The following is an 18,777-nucleotide window of genomic DNA, read 5'->3' as shown; positions in this document are numbered from 1 at the left end:
AATCCTCATATACCACGTGTACACAGTATACCGCCAGAATCCTCATATACCACGTGTACACAGTATACCGCCAGAATCCTCATATACCACGTGTACACAGTATACCGCCAGAATCCTCATATACCACGTGTATACAGTATACCGCCAGAATCCTCATATACCACGTGTATACAGTATACCGCCAGAATCCTCATATACCACGTGTATACAGTATACCGCCAGGATCCTCATATACCACGTGTATACAGTATACCGCCAGGATCCTCATATACCACGTGTATACAGTATACCGCCAGTATCCTCATATACCACGTGTATACAGTATACCGCCAGTATCCTCATATACCACGTGTATACAGTATACCGCCAGTATCCTCATATACCACGTGTACACAGTATACCGCCAGGATCCTCATATACCACGTGTACACAGTATACCGCCAGTATCCTCATATACCACGTGTACACAGTATACCGCCAGAATCCTCATATACCACGTGTATACAGTATACCGCCAGAATCCTCATATACCACGTGTACACAGTATACCGCCAGAATCCTCATATACCACGTGTATACAGTATACCGCCAGAATCCTCATATACCACGTGTACACAGTATACCGCCAGAATCCACATATACCACGTGTATACAGTATACCGCCAGTATCCTCATATACCACGTGTACACAGTATACCGCCAGGATCCTCATATACCACGTGTACACAGTATACCGCCAGGATCCTCATATACCACGTGTATACAGTATACCGCCAGAATCCTCATATACCACGTGTATACAGTATACCGCCAGAATCCTCATATACCACGTGTATACAGTATACCGCCAGAATCCTCATATACCACGTGTATACAGTATACCGCCAGTATCCTCATATACCACGTGTACACAGTATACCGCCAGGATCCTCATATACCACGTGTACACAGTATACCGCCAGGATCCTCATATACCACGTGTACACAGTATACCGCCAGAATCCTCATATACCACGTGTATACAGTATACCGCCAGGATCCTCATATACCACGTGTATACAGTATACCGCCAGGATCCTCATATACCACGTGTACACAGTATACCGCCAGGATCCTCATATACCACGTGTACACAGTATACCGCCAGGATCCTCATATACCACGTGTACACAGTATACCGCCAGAATCCTCATATACCACGTGTATACAGTATACCGCCAGAATCCTCATATACCACGTGTATACAGTATACCGCCAGTATCCTCATATACCACGTGTACACAGTATACCGCCAGGATCCTCATATACCACGTGTACACAGTATACCGCCAGGATCCTCATATACCACGTGTACACAGTATACCGCCAGAATCCTCATATACCACGTGTATACAGTATACCGCCAGGATCCTCATATACCACGTGTATACAGTATACCGCCAGGATCCTCATATACCACGTGTACACAGTATACCGCCAGGATCGTCATATACCACGGGTACACAGTATACCGCCAGGATCCTCATATACCACGTGTACACAGTATACCGCCAGTATCCTCATATACCACGTGTACACAGTATACCGCCAGAATCCTCATATACCACGTGTATACAGTATACCGCCAGAATCCTCATATACCACGTGTATACAGTATACCGTCAGAATCCTCATATACCACGTGTATACAGTATACCGCCAGAATCCTCATATACCACGTGTACACAGTATACCGCCAGAATCCTCATATACCACATGTACACAGTATACCGCCAGAATCCTCATATACCACGTGTACACAGTATACCGCCAGAATCCTCATATACCATGTGTATACAATATACCGCCAGTATCCTCATATACCACGTGTACACCGTATACCGCCAGAATCCTCATATACCACGTGTACAGTATACCGCCAGAATCCTCATATACCAGATGTACACAGTATACCGCCAGAATCCTCATATACCACGTGTATACAGTATACCGCCAGTATCCTCATATACCACGTGTACACAGTATACCGCCAGAATCCTCATATACCAGATGTACAGAGTATACCGCCAGAATCCTCATATACCACGTGTACACAGTATACCGCCAGTATCCTCATATACCATGTGTATACAATATACCGCCAGTATCCTCATATACCACGTGTACACCGTATACCGCCAGAATCCTCATATACCACGTGTATACAGTATACCACCAGTATCCTCATATACCACGTGTATACAGTATACCGCCAGGATCCTCATATACCACGTGTATACAGTATACCGCCAGAATCCTCATATACCACGTGTATACAGTATACCGCCAGTATCCTCATATACCACGTGTACACAGTATACCGCCAGTATCCTCATATACCACGTGTATACAGTATACCGCCAGAATCCTCATATACCACGTGTATACAGTATACCGCCAGAATCCTCATATACCACGTGTATACAGTATACCGCCAGAATCCTCATATACCACGTGTATACAGTATACCGCCAGAATCCTCATATACCACGTGTATACAGTATACCGCCAGAATCCTCATATACCACGTGTATACAGTATACCGCCAGTATCCTCATATACCACGTGTATACAGTATACCGCCAGAATCCTCATATACCAGATGTACACAGTATACCACCAGTATCCTCATATACCACGTGTATACAGTATACCGCCAGTATCCTCATATACCACGTGTACACAGTATACCGCCAGTATCCTCATATACCACGTGTATACAATATACCGCCAGTATCCTCATATACCACGTGTATACAATATACCGCCAGTATCCTCATATACCACGTGTACACCGTATACCGCCAGAATCCTCATATACCACGTGTATACAGTATACCGCCAGTATCCTCATATACCACGTGTATACAGTATACCGCCAGGATCCTCATATACCACGTGTATACAGTATACCGCCAGAATCCTCATATACCACGTGTACACCGTATACCGCCAATATCCTCCTCATATACTACTATATAACATACACCGTACACCGCCAGGATCCTCCTCACACATCGCTATACACCATGTACTCACTGTGTACACCCAACCTCCTCCTCATGTCTACCACATCCAGCGTCCTCCTCAGACACGGCTACGCAGTGTACTGCCAACTCCCTCCGGACATACACCATGAGCACAATCCACCGCCATCCTCTTCACACAATACAGTTACATGTCACTTATATCAAGACAATTCTGGGGTCTTTTTTTATTTAAGGTAAACTGACAGTTGTCCATAGGAGCCCCCCAGAGATTGGTTGCTATAGGCAAGAAGGCAATTTTTACTTACTGATTGTTTTGCCAAATGAAACCCACTGTATACCGCCATACTACATGATAGGACAGTCACATTCGTCAACTCGGGAGAAGTCTCCACAGAATAATACAGGAGCGGCAGGTTACAACAAAAATTACAGCTTGTTTTTTTTAAGGGGTGCAGCTTATATAAGAAATCTCTAAATTAATTTAAGCCCCCAGGCCTGACTATATACTTACCCTCCGCACTACTGGGTGAAATGCTGAAGCTCTTACCCTGAACAAATCCCCTTTCCCTGCTTAGAGTCCAGAGCCTATCTGCCCATATCTTCTACCCTACTAAAGGCTTTTTATGCTGACGGAGAAAAAAAAAAAATTGAGGCCTCCACGTCGTGCAGCGCGGGGGTCCGTCCCCCTCTACCCGCCCTCCATGTGCAGGGTGGGGGGTCCGTCCCCCTCTACCCGCCCTCCATGTGCAGGGTGGGGGGTCCGTCCCCCTCTACCCGCCCTCCATGTGCAGGGTGGGGGGTCCGTCCCCCTCTACCCGCCCTCCATGTGCAGGGTGGGGGGTCCGTCCCCCTCTACCCGCCCTCCATGTGCAGGGTGGGGGGTCCGTCCCCCTCTACCCGCCCTCCATGTGCAGGGTGGGGGGTCCGTCCCCCTCTACCCGCCCTCCATGTGCAGGGTGGGGGGTCCGTCCCCCTCTACCCGCCCTCCATGTGCAGGGTGGGGGTCCGTCCCCCTCTACCCGCCCTCCATGTGCAGGGTGGGGGTCCGTCCCCCTCTACCCGCCCTCCATGTGCAGGGTGGGGGTCCGTCCCCCTCTACCCGCCCTCCATGTGCAGGGTGGGGGTCCGTCCCCCTCTACCCGCCCTCCATGTGCAGGGTGGGGGTCCGTCCCCCTCTACAGTTTAGAAAAGCATATGAGCACTGCCATGTTGGGCCACAAAAGAGGGGTCCGATTAGCATGTGTACTTACATGCAGGAGGCTTCTCCATTAGAATAGATAGTACATTTAGCTCCATTTTGACACGGTCTGTAGGTATCAAGACACTGGAAACCTGCAGAAAATAGATTTAGAGAAAAAACACCAATAAACTCTAGGCCAGAAAATATATATTACGTCGCATTAAAACACACAAAAAAAAAATAAAAAAAAAACATCACACATGTTTTTTTGGAACATTTATACAAATAAACCAATAGGAAAAAAATAAATAAAAAAAGTGTTTTAATGAGAAACAAAATGTGGATTTTACACACATTTACTGATCGTTGCATTTAAATGTAATCAATCACTCTCAATTGACAATAACTCCCATCATTGTGACTGAAACCAATTGGGCATGCTAAAAATTGGCCATCAGACTGGCCCTAATGTGGTGATCACCGTATCTAAACTGGAGGCATTCAGAGCCAGCCTGCAACTAAATATCCCACCAACCAGAAAAAAACAAAAAACAGCACAATATTCCATCATTATCCAGACATTCAAACATACTGTACACTGAACTGTAGTGTATACCCAGCTTAATTATAACCTTTATACATATCCAACGGCATTGGTCACTATTCCGATCATTAAAATACAAAACTTCCAGCAGGCACCACTAGGGGGAGCTTACTGCATACTGTTTTGCCACAGAATAAAATAATAAAATTATTCAAGGCTCCCTCTAGTGGTGGCAGGAGGCAGACAAAATTTTAGAATTTTAAAAAAGGAGTTGTCCAGTACGCCATATAAAATAAAAACAAATCGATACTTAATTGCCACAGCGGTGCTGTTCCTGCTGCTTTTCTCGGCAACAACAATGTAATGTGACCGCTGCAGCCAGTCAGCGGCCGCTGATCGGCTACAGCATTTACTATTCCAGTAAAGCGGACGCTCACTGACGGAATACTAGAAGGCAGCAGCCAAAAATTAATCAGAACACAGAATTCTGGCCTTGAAAACTAAACAGTGTTACGACCGGTCATAGATCATAATGCAAGTATTTTTCTTATCCAATGTACACCGCTATTCTCTTGAATCCTCATTCTTGAAATATGGCCTCCTCTTCTCTGTATTTAAATCTACTTTTTTTTTTTTACAACTGGGTGTGGTCCTCAAGACGACCTCTTTTCGGAACAGAAACTCCAGGTTTTTGAAGAGTTTACAGATTTGGAGTAGGCTTATAGCTCAGTTTCTTCTCCAAAAACCGCTTAAAAAAAAACAAAAAAAAAACCACCTTTCTGCACGTACCCGTAATAATGGGTCTTTGAAAACGAATTTGTCCATATTTGCACTTCCTAACAAACTCCAATATACAGATTCAAAACCTTTTAGACATTAGGACAAAGTCTGCCCAAGCTTCAGTAGACCGTGTTGAGACATCACAACTGGGTGAGTAATCTGGAGAATATCCAAAAATTAATGTGTAAAGATAGGGGATGGAAAGAGTCAATAATCCTAAACGACAAAAGGGGTTTCCCCAAAATGGACCTTTGTCACCTGTGTACAGAAGAAGTGAACAACATCTGATCACTGGGGTCTTACTGGTGAAGCCTCCATTGATCCCAAGAATGAGGTTCTCGAATTCCCAGTTTGAGGAAAGCAGTGGTAATTCATTTGTACCCTAATATGTATGGGGGGGCCCCTTTACATATTGAACCTGGCGGGATCAGCCCACAGTCTAGTATATTTGCACCTCCCGACTCTCCTGTGACAGATGACGTTGGGGGAAGAGAAGGTACCAGCCAACATCTCCTGGAGAACATGCTCTCCAGGAGATACACTGCGTCCAGAGGAGTCTGGTGAAGGCTCTTTCATAGAGAACATCAGAGCGCTCAGCCGAGTGTTACTGAGTATGGGGCAGTCAGGAGACATGCGAGGAACGCTCAGCCGAGTATTACTGAGTATGGGGTAGTCAGGAGACATGCGAGGAAAGCTCAGCCGAGTATTACTGAGTATGGGGTAGTCAGGAGACATGCGAGGAACACTCAGCCGAGTATTACTGAGTATGGGGTGGTCAGGAGACACACGAGGAACGCTCAGCCGAGTATTACTGAGTATGGGGTAGTCAGCAGACATGCGAGGAATGCTCGGCCAAGTATTACTGAGTATGGGGTAGTCAGGAGACATGCGAGGAAAGCTCAGCCGAGTATTACTGAGTATGGGGTAGTCAGGAGACATGCGAGGAACACTCAGCCGAGTATTACTGAGTATGGGGTAGTCAGGAGACACACGAGGAACGCTCAGCCGAGTATTACTGAGTATGGGGTAGTCAGGAGACATGCGAGGAATGCTCGGCCGAGAATTACTGAGTATGGGGTAGTCAGGAGACATGCGAGGAATGCTCAGCCGAGAATTACTGAGTAAGGGGTAGTCAGGAGACACACGAGGAACGCTCAGCCGAGTATTACTGAGTATGGGGTAGTCAGGAGACATGCGAGGAATGCTCGGCCAAGTATTACTGAGTATGGAGTAGTCAGGAGACATGCGAGGAATGCTCGGCCAAGTATTACAGAGTATGGGGTAGTCAGGAGACATGCGAGGAATGCTCGGCCGAGAATTACTGAGTATGGGGTAGTCAGGAGACATGCGAGGAATGCTCGGCCAAGTATTACCGAGTATGGGGTAGTCAGGAGACATGAGAGGAATGCTTGGCCGAGCATTACTGAGTATGGGGTAGTCAGGAGACATATGAGGAACGCTCGGCTGAGTATTACTGAGTAAGGGGTAGTCAGGAGACATACGAGGAACGCTCGGCCGAGTATTACTGAGTATGGGGTAGTCAGGAGACATGCGAAGAACCCTCTGCCGAGTATTGCTGAGTATGGGGTAGTCAGGAGACATACGAGGACCGCTCGGCCGAGAATTACTGAGTAAGGGGTAGTCAGGAGACATACGAGGAATGCTCGGCCGAGATACACGTTGTCTGAACAATCAGTCATCTAATGTGATTGGGGGCAGTAAAGGCCTGGCGGAGCTAGCTGAGCTTTGGGACCACCACGATGACTAAAAAGGGGATGAGTGATAAAAAGGTTTTAAAAAATAAAAACAACCAGTTTCATCAAGTTTTTTAAGTTGTGACCTACAAATTGGCAGCCCGTAAAATAAAAATTTACTATAAAAACCACTTCACACCCAAAATAATAACGAGCAATATATTTTAAAGCAGTTGTCAGCACTAATAAAACGGGAGCGAGTCGTGCTGGGACAGGGTTAATGGGACAATACAGTAATAATTTCTCTGTTTTGTTTTCGGGTGGGGAACCGTGGGAATGTTACACCTCCTCAGATTATTTACGGGGATACAAAAATTACGGGTGGGGTTTCGTTTTGTGGTTTGTGTTAACCTGAAACCTTAGACACATACCTACCATTGAGACGGGACAAAGGCTGCGTCAAGCCTATTGTGATCCCATTAGGCAGGGGTGGCGTTACTCTATCCATAGGGTTTTTCTGACACGGGGTTGTGCTTTTAGGACTGGCCTCCAGCACAAGCAAAACAAAAATCTTACTACAGGAGACATCCAACACCGCGGCCGGCTTGGTGGCAGAACAAGCCGCCAGTAATACAGACTGTCAATACAATAAAAGTTTGTGCCACACAACACAAAGGCAAAGTAAATAACTTTCCCACAAAATTTGGTAACATTAGGTGTAGAGTCTTTATGGTTTTTACATTTTTACTAGGTTTATATTCTTTAAAAAAAAAATAATTTCACAAGATATTTGCATTTTTATCACATAAAAACACAATCCCTTTGTTTGGATCTTCATCAGTAACCAGCTAAAAGAGTCCAATATCAAGTGTTCAATGTCTTCACAGCGCTCCCACAGGGCAAATAAAGCATTACACAGCTTTTATTAAAACTCAATTGTGCTGGGTCCTCCTGAGCAAGACAATGTCCAGACAGTGCCTTAAAAGTGAATCTGTCAGTAAGTTCACCTCACCCAACCAACTGCATGCAAGCCTTTGAAATGCAAACCCATCTACACCTTTATATCTTTTATCTGTTGCTGCATTCCTGCCTACTTTGCATTTTATTTTATATTCAAATGAGATATTAAGTGCTCTAGGTGTGAGAGAAGCACCTAAGGAACAACTGCCTGTGGAGGTTTTTCTCCACCCAGCACCAGCTTCTTTAGCGACCGCTCACTATCACTATCAAGCACTAAGAAAGGAAATCAGACCGTGAACTATCAGGCAGGCCAAAGAGATGGGGAAACAACTTCAGGAGGCAGAGACTTGGAAAGTGCTCAGTCCCGCCCAGAGCATTTAACGCATCATTTGCCCATGAATGAAAACACTAATTACTCTTGAATGCAGCAACAGATAGACGATATAAAGGTGTCAATGGCTTTACATTTCAAAGACCTACATGCCATTTATGCAGTTTTGGCCATGGAGGTTAATCTTACTGACAGATTCCCTTTAAAATCACATCAAACTCCATCACAATAATCTAAAAGGGAAAAAGAAAAAAAGCTTTCTGGACAAAAAGTAAAAAAATACAAATTTGGATTTTTTTTCTAACTTTGCCTCTGTGAGGCAATGTATTCTCCCCTAACAATGCACAGACATCTTAGATGGCCATTGGGAGTACACCGGACCTAGAAGAGGGTTAGTGCGGCCTCTAAGGGGAGTGTGGAGTAAAGGTCCCCATACACACTAGACTTACGTTGCGCAACCGAACGCAGATATCGACAGATTCGGCCGATAATCAATTGTGTATGCATGTCCCCCTACTCCCTCAACAAATGATGTCCAGGGAAATAAGGATCCAGAATGTCACATTTAAGACTGTCAATCCTTTTGTTCTCTGAGAGATAAGTCGCTGGCAGAGGGGTCTGGCAGTGGCTCACTCAGAGAACACATGAGCGCTCGGCAAAGTGAGTGCTCCTGTTTATGGGATCGTCAGGCGAGATAACTGTTGATCATTCTTCCGGCAGCTATCTAAAGTGTATGGGGGGTTTTAGCCAGTGTCAGCATCCTTTACCTGGAGAACAAAAGGATCAAGTGTTTTAATTCACAATGGCCGATCCTTATTTTCCAGAAATCATCTGATGAATACACTCCATATAATTTAGTTAGTTGACCACTGTCAATGTGCATGGTGGCCTTAAGAGCAATGCTCGATTGAGCAGGGTGCACCCACCTTGGCACCCCTTGTATTAACGTAGCATATAAAATATATGGTTAAGTTACATTTCCACACCAGAAAGAGCAAGTGAAAGTAGAAAATACAATTTAATCACATGTAACATCTGGAAGTCCTGTGTTCTACTGATTATAAGGTTCTGTGAACATTTTAGTGAAGGATCCGGGTCCTTTGTAAACCGCTTCAGTCATTCCCGTCTAAAAGGTACAAAAGACGTTGCGCCTCACAGAAACAAAGGGGCCAATTGATTAAGTCTGGAGTTTTGGACTATGTAGACAACGCTGGGGTAAGGGGAGTCAAATTCAGTAAGAGCCATGCACCTTTTAATGAATTTGGTGCATCTTTCAGCTGCAGTGTGCCAGGAACAGGCGCACTCCGGGTCAGGCAGGAGGACACCTCGAGCCAGGCGCACTCCGGGTCAGGCAGGAGGACACCTCGAGCCAGGCGCACTCCGGGTCAGGCAGGAGGACACCTCGAGCCAGGCGCACTCCGGGTCAGGCAGGAGGACACCTCGAGCCAGGCGCACTCCGGGTCAGGCAGGAGGACACCTCGAGCCAGGCGCACTCCGGGTCAGGCAGGAGGACACCTCGAGCCAGGCGCACTCCGGGTCAGGCAGGAGGACACCTCGAGCCAGGCGCACTCCGGGTCAGGCAGGAGGACACCTCGAGCCAGGCGCACTCCGGGTCAGGCAGGAGGACACCTCGAGCCAGGCGCACTCCGGGTCAGGCAGGAGGACACCTCGAGCCAGGCGCACTCCGGGTCAGGCAGGAGGACACCTCGAGCCAGGCGCACTCCGGGTCAGGCAGGAGGACACCTCGAGCCAGGCGCACTCCGGGTCAGGCAGGAGGACACCTCGAGCCAGGCGCACTCCGGGTCAGGCAGGAGGACACCTCGAGCCAGGCGCACTCCGGGTCAGGCAGGAGGACACCTCGAGCCAGGCGCACTCCGGTCATGCAGTGCTATGCCCGCCCTACTTATTAGACCTTGCCTCGTAGTCGAAAAAGTAAAAAACCACAACAAAGTTGTGTAGCACAAAAATTTTGCAACTCTTTCATCCCAGTTCTCTGGCGCAAACTGTTTGAGGAGTTGGGGTCTAAAGTGTATAAGAAAAAAAAAATGAAGGAAAAAAAAAAGTTCAAAAGAATCAAAGCTGAGACAAAAAGAGTGCAAATGTTAGAAGTCAAACAGAAGGGAAAAATATATAAAGCCAGTCCAGTGTATGAATACAAAGACATATGTGATCATAGGGGCCAAAAGGACTTAGGCGGAGGATGGGGGGGATGCAAAATTGCAGGTGGAGGAAATCGGCAAAAGCTGGGCAATGAAATGAAAAATCTCAACTTTGCAAGGAGAAAAAAAAACAAAAAAAAAACGACTGAAACTGGAGAAGAAAGAAATATGGGGATATTTCACAAAAATAAAGAGAGACAGCAGTAAAGAGAATTGGGAAAAAAAGTCTTATTGCGTTGTGATATATCTATACATTTTATTTTAGTCTTTCTACCAGAAACATGAGCAGAAAAAGCAATATGTCTATGCCTACATTTGACCTCAGTTAGTTAAGAAATACCTTTGGGGCCCAGACAATCGCATTCATTGTCTTTCTCAAAATTTCCAAGAGCGTTAAAAGAGTTTTAGATTTTACCTAATTTGGAAAATGTCAAAGTTCTAAAAAATTACAAACATATGCCGAAATGTGACTAAATACACGCCACAAATGTGGGCAATTTTATTCAAAAAATTAATTGAAATCATCTTGAAATTTTTCTTTTTTACAAACTGTATATTTTAGAAATGATTACTTCTGGTGCTCTCTGCTCCCTGGAGAAGAAGGGTGAACTTGGTAATCAAAGTTGCCTCATATTATGGAAATTCTTGATCAACTCTTACAGGTAAAACTTGGAAATGATTCACACAAGTACCGTTAAGATCAGAGACTAAAGATTTATAGACGCTCTATAAAGCCAAGTACAGTGGTGACTATACCATAAATGACAATGTTTTATAGCTACTTGGACCTTGCAGATTGAGAAGACTTTGTGATGCGATGGAAGCCGCCAATCTCCCGGAAGAGAAGTAGTCAGTAGGATCAAACTCCTAAGCAGTCTATATGGGCATGCAGGTCATAGGAAGCTTAATAAAAGGATACCCTCATATCTGCAATGTAAATAAGCTGTTAAGATCTATGGGCCGGACATAGATCTCCCCTGAGAATCTGCCTTCATAGATTATTATAAATGAAAAGGTGGCGTTACCAATGTGAGACATGTAGATCAAGAGAACAGACTATCAGTCATCACATGTCTCACACTGGTAACGCCCCCTTGCAATTAAAATAAGCCTTGGAGACAGATTGTCAGTGAGATCTATGTTCAGCCCATAGATCTTAACAGCTCATTTACATATTTAAAAAAAAACAAACATGGATTTGTCGGTAATAAGACATGGGATTGCAGATAATAAGGTATAATTTTATTCAGTTTACTATAACCAACATGTCCATATAGACGGCTTAGGAGGGGTGATCCTACTGACCGATTACCTGCTGTGGCCTGAACAGGTTGGCAGTGAGCAGTGATCGCAGCCTGTAGTGTAATACTGACAAGCTGCGATCACCGCTCCCCACCGCCGCAGATACTCACCCAAAACCTTCAGCTCACCGACACCTCCTGCCATCGCACGCACTAAGCCGAGGGAAAATGGAGCCCACTGCATAAGCTGTGGGCTACAACAAAATGGCCACGCTCTCCTCCCACAGCTGTGACCTGGACAGCCCAGGGGGCGTGCCCAGGTCACAGCTAGAGGCAGGAGAAGCAGTCTCAGTACAAGAGATGCAGTCACCGTCCGACCACAGTCTCTTATGCCCAGGGGCTGCCGTAAGTGAGGTGTGTAAGTGTCTTGCTCAGACACTTACACACCCCTAAATGAAAATGACAGCCCTCAGTGGCTAAAGTATAAAACTATTAAAGTTGTACATTTAATTTTGTATTAAAAAATAATTGATTATATAATCAATAATTAATACAAAATTAAAAATTGCCGCACCTTCCCTTCAACACAACGGAAGGCAACTGTGTCGATATGACACTATTCCACCAAGAATAGAATCATCTTAATTTTTGGACTGGCTGATGACCTGGTGTAAAGATACCCATACACATTAGGATCGGCTGATTATCTACTGTGTATCATGGTCACTAGGCTCTGCTTGCTGTCCCAAAATAAAAAATATTGGGGATTTGGGGTGTTGGATTTTGGAGGGTCTGATATCAGCTTCTAGCTTTCCTTTGCCATTAAAATATAAACAAAAAAAATGAAAGCTTGACACACTTCACCAATGGGTCTACAAGACAATGGGTAGAAATAGATGTCAGCCAAGTCAGTATTCAAATAATATTTTAAAAAGGGGGTTTTCCGGGAATAACTCGTCTCTTCCCATCGGCTTACACTAGGTTAAAACTATCATTTTGGCCATACACGAAATAGATGCCGGCTGAATGTTCCTTTGACAGATCGCTCTGTCCCCGACCACCCCATACACGCCGGTTCATTTGTTTCCAACAGGGAGAGTGGACTGGGTGTAGAAATTCCAACTTGGGAAACCAAGCAGGAGGAAAGGTTACATAAATGATTGGCTCCACCGTGAAGCACCGAGCGCCTGTACTTGGTTTCAACAGTCATTCTGTGCTGACAGAGTCCCTTTAAAGGCAACGTGTCATGTTCTACAGTAGGAGAAGCTGATCAGAGTAATATACATTTTTATGGGAAAAGTTTTGGAAAAACATTTCCCATAAAAGTTCTGGCATCCATGGTGCTTGCACGCACATGAGTCCAGTGGGCAGTCCTATTCAGTGACCTTGCATACGTAGATATCCATTACTGGATAGGATCGCCCACTGGACTCATGATTACAAACACCAATAAATAAAATACAAGTTATACTGAATTTTTTTCCAACAATCCCATATATCATCCTGCTCAGCTTCTTCTCAATATAGTGCAGCCCTTAGATGGGATTGTAAATATAACGCGACTGGTTCCCTTTAAAGTCAATCATATGAACATTTCCAACTCATTTGCATCTGATCTATAGTGATCTCTTAGCTTTTTAAAGGTAAAGATACTTAATTGAATGAAACTTTCAATATATTATATAATATATATAAATATATTATAATATATACAGTACAGACCAAAAGTTTGAACACACCTCATTTAAAGATTTTTCTGTATTTTCATGACTATCAAAATTGTACATTCACACTGAAGGCATCAAAGCTATGAATTAACACATGTGGAATTATATACTTAACAAAAAAGTGTGAAACAACTGAAAATATGTCTTATATTCTAGGTTCTTCAAAGTAGTCACCTTTTGCTTTGATGACTGCTTTGCACACTCTTGGCATTCTCTTGATGAGCTTCAAGAGGTAGTCACCGGAAATGGTTTTCACTTCACAGGTGTGCCCTGTCAGGTTTAATAAGTGGGATTTCTTGCCTTATAATGGGGTTGGGACCATCAGTTGTGTTGTGCAGAAGTCTGGTGGATGCACAGCTGATAATCCTACTGAATAGACTGTTAGAATTTGTATTATGGCAGGAAAAAAGCAGCTAAGTAAAGAAAAACGAGTGGCCATCATTACTTTAAGAAATGAAGGTCAGTCAGTCTGAAAAATTGGGAAAACTTTGAAAGTGTCCCCAAGTGCAGTTGCAGAAACCATCAAGAGCTACAAAGAAACTGGCTCACATGAGGACCGCCCCAGGAAAGGAAGACCAAGAGTCACCTCTGCTTCTGAGGATAAGTTTATCCGAGTCACCAGCCTCAGAAATCGCAGGTTAACAGCAGCTCAGATTAGAGACCAGGTCAAATGCCACACAGAGTTCTAGCAGCAGACACATCTCTACAACAACTGTTAAGAGGAGTCTTTGTGCAGCAGGCCTTCATGGTAAAATAGCTGCTAGGAAACCACTGCTAAGGACAGGCAACAAGCAGAAGAGACTTGTTTGGGCTAAAGAACACAAGGAATGGACATTAGACCAGTGGAAATCTGTGCTTTGGTCTGAGGAGTCCAAAGTTGAGATCTTTGGTTCCAACCACCGTGTCTTTGTGCGACGCAGAAAAGGTGAACGGATGGACTCTACATGCCTGGTTCCCACCGTGAAGCATGGAGGAGGAGGTGTGATGGTGTGGGGGTGCTTTGCTGGTGACACTGTTGGGGATTTATTCAAAACTGAAGGCATACTGAACCAGCATGGCTACCACAGCATCTTGCAGCGGCATGCTATTCCATCCGGTTTGCGTTTAGTTGGACCATCATTTATTTTTCAACAGGACAATGACCCAAAACGCACCTCCAGGCTGTGTAAGGGCTATTTGACCAAGAGGGAGAGTGATGGGGTGCTACGCCAGATGACCTGGCCTCCACAGTCACTAGACCTGAACCCAATCGAGATGGTTTGGGGTGAGCTGGACCGCAGCGTGAAGGCAAAAGGGCCAACAAGTGCTAAGCATCTCTGGGAACTCCTTCAAGATTGTTGGAAGACCATTTCCGGTGACTACCTCTTGAAGCTCATCAAGAGAATGCCAAGAGTGTGCAAAGCAGTCATCAAAGCAAAAGGCGGCTACTTTGAAGAACCTAGAATATAAGACATATTTTCAGTTGTTTCACACTTTTTTGTTAAGTATATAATTCCACATGTGTTAATTCATAGTTTTGATGCCTTCAGTGTGAATGTACAATTTTCATAGTCATGAAAATACAGAAAAATCTTTAAATGAGAAGGTGTGTCCAAACTTTTGGTCTGTACTATATATATATACTGCTCAAAAAATAAAGGGAACACTTAAACAACAGAATATAACTCCAAGTAAATCAAACTTCTGTGAAATCAAACTGTACACTTAGGAAGCAACACTGATTGACAATCAATTTCACATGCTGTTGTGCAAATGGAATAGACAATAGATGGAAATTATTGGCAATTATCAAGGCACCCTCAATAAAGGAGTGGTTCTGCAGGTGGGGACCACAGACCACATCTCAGAACCAATGCTTTCTGGCTGATGTTTTGGTTACTTTTGAATGTTGGTTGTGCTTTCACACTCGTGGCAGCATGAGACGGACTCTACAACCCACAGAAGTTGCTCAAGTAGTGCAGCTCATCCAGGATGGCACATCAATGCGAGCTGTGGCAAGAAGGTTTGCTGAGTCTGTCAGCGTAGTGTCCAGAGGCTGGAGGCGCTACCAGGAGACAGGCCAGTACACCAAGAGACGTGGAGGGGGCTGTAGGAGGGCAACAACCGAGCAGCAGGACTGCTACCTCCGCCTTTGTGCAAGGAGGAACAGGAGGAGCACTGCCAGAGCCCTGCAAAATGACCTCCAGCAGGCCACAAATGTGCATGTTTCTGCACAAATGGTTAGAAACCGACTCCATGAGGGTGGTATGAGGGCCCAACGTCCACAGATGGGGGTTGTGCTCACAGCCCAACACCGTGCAGGATGCTTTGCATTTGCCACAGAACACCAGGATTGGCAAAGTCGCCACTGGCGCCCTGTGCTCTTCACACATGAAGCAGGTTCACACTGAGCACATGTGACAGACGTGACAGACGTGACAGACGTGACAGACGTGACAGACGTGACAGACGTGACAGACGTGACAGACGTGACAGACGTGACAGACGTGACAGACGTGACAGACGTGACAGACGTGACAGACGTGACCGAGTCTGGAGACACCGTGGAGAGCGATCTGCTGCCTGCAACATCCTTCAGCATGACCGGTTTGGCAGAGAGTCAGTAATGCTGTCGGGTGGTGCTCGCCAGAGGTAGCCTGACTGCCATAAGGTACCGAGATGAGATCCTCGGACCCCTTGTGAGACCATATGCTGGTGCGGTTGGCCCTGGGTTCCTCCTAATGCAGGACAATAGCAGACCTCATGTGGCTGGAGTGTGTCAGCAGTTCCTGCAAGATGAAGGCATTGAAGCTATGGACTGGCCCACTCGTTCCCCAGACCTGAATCCGATTGAGCACATCTGGGACATCATGTCTCGCTCCATCCACCAACGTCACGTTGCACCACAGACTGTCCAGGAGTTGGCGGATGCTTTAGTCCAGGTCTGGGAGGAGATCCCACAGGAGACCATGGATCGCAACCTCATCAGGAGCATGCCCAGGCGTTGTAGGGAGGTCATACAGGCACGTGGAGGCCACACACAATACTGAGCCTCATTTTGACTTGTTTTAAGGACATTACATCAAAGTTGGATCAGCCTGTAGTGTGTTTTTCCACTTTAATTTTGGGGTGACTCCAAATCCAGGCCTCCATTAGTTAATAAATTTGATTTCCATTGATGATTTTTGTTGTCAGCACATTCAGCTTTGTACAGAACAAAGTATTCAATGAGAATATTTCATTCATTCAGATCTAGGATGTGTTATTTGAGTGTTCCCTTTATTTTTTTGAGCAGTGTATATGTCCCTCTCAAAATATAATATATATTACACACAACCTTCCGACATGTATATATATATTCCAAACAAACCACTCCCGAAATATAAAATACACACACACACACACACACACACACACACACACACACTCTGCTTTAGTTTTTACACTCCTTAAAGGAAACAAATGTGTTTGATTTTATATTTTCTATACTTTCACAAGCCAACTATTCTGGGATTTCCACCCTCACGATTCACAGAGTAACCTTCACCACTTGAACTTCTCTCTTTCTCTGAAGTTTTTTTTTCCTCTCCTGGATCACATTACACACCCCCATGAAAATGTACCCTTAGCGCTACGGAATAATTGTTTTTTAAACTGTGAAAGTTATATAGATTAATGAGTACAACATTGAGAGGAACAGCGCAGAGAGAAGGGTGGTGTCTGGAAAGAAAGGGAAGTGAAGCTCATGTAAGTGGAGGAGGGTGAATAAGGCACAAAGAAAAAAAAAATCACCAAAAAGAAAGCTCATTTACAGTGAAAAAATAAAAAAGGGAAAAGTAAAATACTCATTTTGGTAATTTTTTTTGAAAGTCTAAAAATTATCTTTTCGTTCAGTCAGAAACTCAGGAGAAGAAAAAAAAAGCGCCGAGGTTAGCAGGTTTCTTTGTCTTGTGTTTTTTTTGTATCTGGCATCATTACAACAGAAGGATGGAAAAAAAAAAATGAAAGTCTTTTTTTTTTTTTCAGTTTTCTTCCCCTCTATACAACCAGAAGCGCTGTGGTTTTCAGAATCTCTGGTTCTGCCTTTTTAATAAGAGTTTGTGGGTTTCAGGGCAACCATTTAAGCCATACAAAAAGTTTCTCTTTTACAGAATTAACCGTGTAAAAACTTTTTTTTGCTCTTTTAAGCTTTTATAGTTTCCATGAAGAACTTCCAAATTCAACTACGTAGTCCAAAGACAAGGACAAAAAAAAAAAAGAATCACGTCCTATTCCCGCCGTCTACGATTCATTACCTCAGAAGATTATACTAGTCTCAGCTATAGGATTTAGCTTTTACAGGGTTATTTTTCTCCCCCTTCTCGACCTTTGCCGCCTCATCTTGTAGATGCAGCTTGCTGCAAAGCTCCTATTCCATCTTGGAGATTTTTTTTTCCCCTCCTCTCTCCCACATCTCTTTCAATAGGGTCTTTTCTTTCCCCCCAAACCCAAGGTCCTCATTAAAATGCCAGAAGGGGAGAAAAGGGAAAAAAAAAAAGCCATATATAAAAAACCCATCCTCTACTCCATGAGAAATTTGAGTCCCTCTCTCCCCTCCTCCTGCTTTCCCAGACAGGCTTTTATAGGGGAGGGAAACATTCCCATAGAAGAAGGACGTGTGTATTGTTCCCTATCAGACTATAGAGGGGGGGTTGGAATTAATAAGGGAATACAGCTCGGAATCATTTAACTCCATGTCTGCCAGACATATCCCATCAGGAATTTGAAGGAATGTTTTACTGTGGTGAGGTCAAGAGAAAATTACATTCATGAAGAGGTTTTGGGTTTTGTTTTTTAAGTGCCACAGATGAAAAAAAAATAAAAATTTTCCCATCAGAACAACATGCTTTTTTAATAATTTTATTTTAGTTCATCAGCGACAAAATTAGGATTGAAAGCATGGTCCTGGTTGTAGCCGGTTAATGTTGACCAAATAGCTCTCTCACCCGACTGTAAATGTCTAAGTTTGTGAAGCAGTTCTAGCCCCCCCTCCAAATTGTCACAAAACCTAGAAAGGGTATGTGCACACAATGTCCCGTCCCGTCCCCCCCAAGTGGATCCACTCCAAGACCTGCCTAAGGCCACGGCCCCACTATCCGTATTTGGTCAGTGTT

General features: G+C 44.6%; 1 protein-coding gene across 1 annotated transcript in view; it reads right to left on the bottom strand.

The window, feature by feature from the left end:
* The window catches only part of NOTCH3 (notch receptor 3), an 88,331-nt gene that overhangs the window by 47,686 nt on the left and 21,868 nt on the right, over positions 1-18,777 (bottom strand). Inside the window, exon 2 of the mRNA XM_073653913.1 lies at positions 4,280-4,361. Coding sequence (XP_073510014.1) covers positions 4,280-4,361 — 82 coding nt within the window. The remainder of the gene's footprint in view (positions 1-4,279; positions 4,362-18,777) is intronic.

The sequence above is a fragment of the Phyllobates terribilis genome, unplaced genomic scaffold (assembly GCF_046119375.1).
Source record: "Phyllobates terribilis strain yellow unplaced genomic scaffold, ASM4611937v1 Scaffold_11__3_contigs__length_659146591, whole genome shotgun sequence".
Classification (NCBI taxonomy): Eukaryota; Metazoa; Chordata; class Amphibia; order Anura; family Dendrobatidae; genus Phyllobates; species Phyllobates terribilis.
Note: the sequence above shows the minus strand (reverse complement) of the source record. Positions and strands in the feature narration are given on the sequence as shown.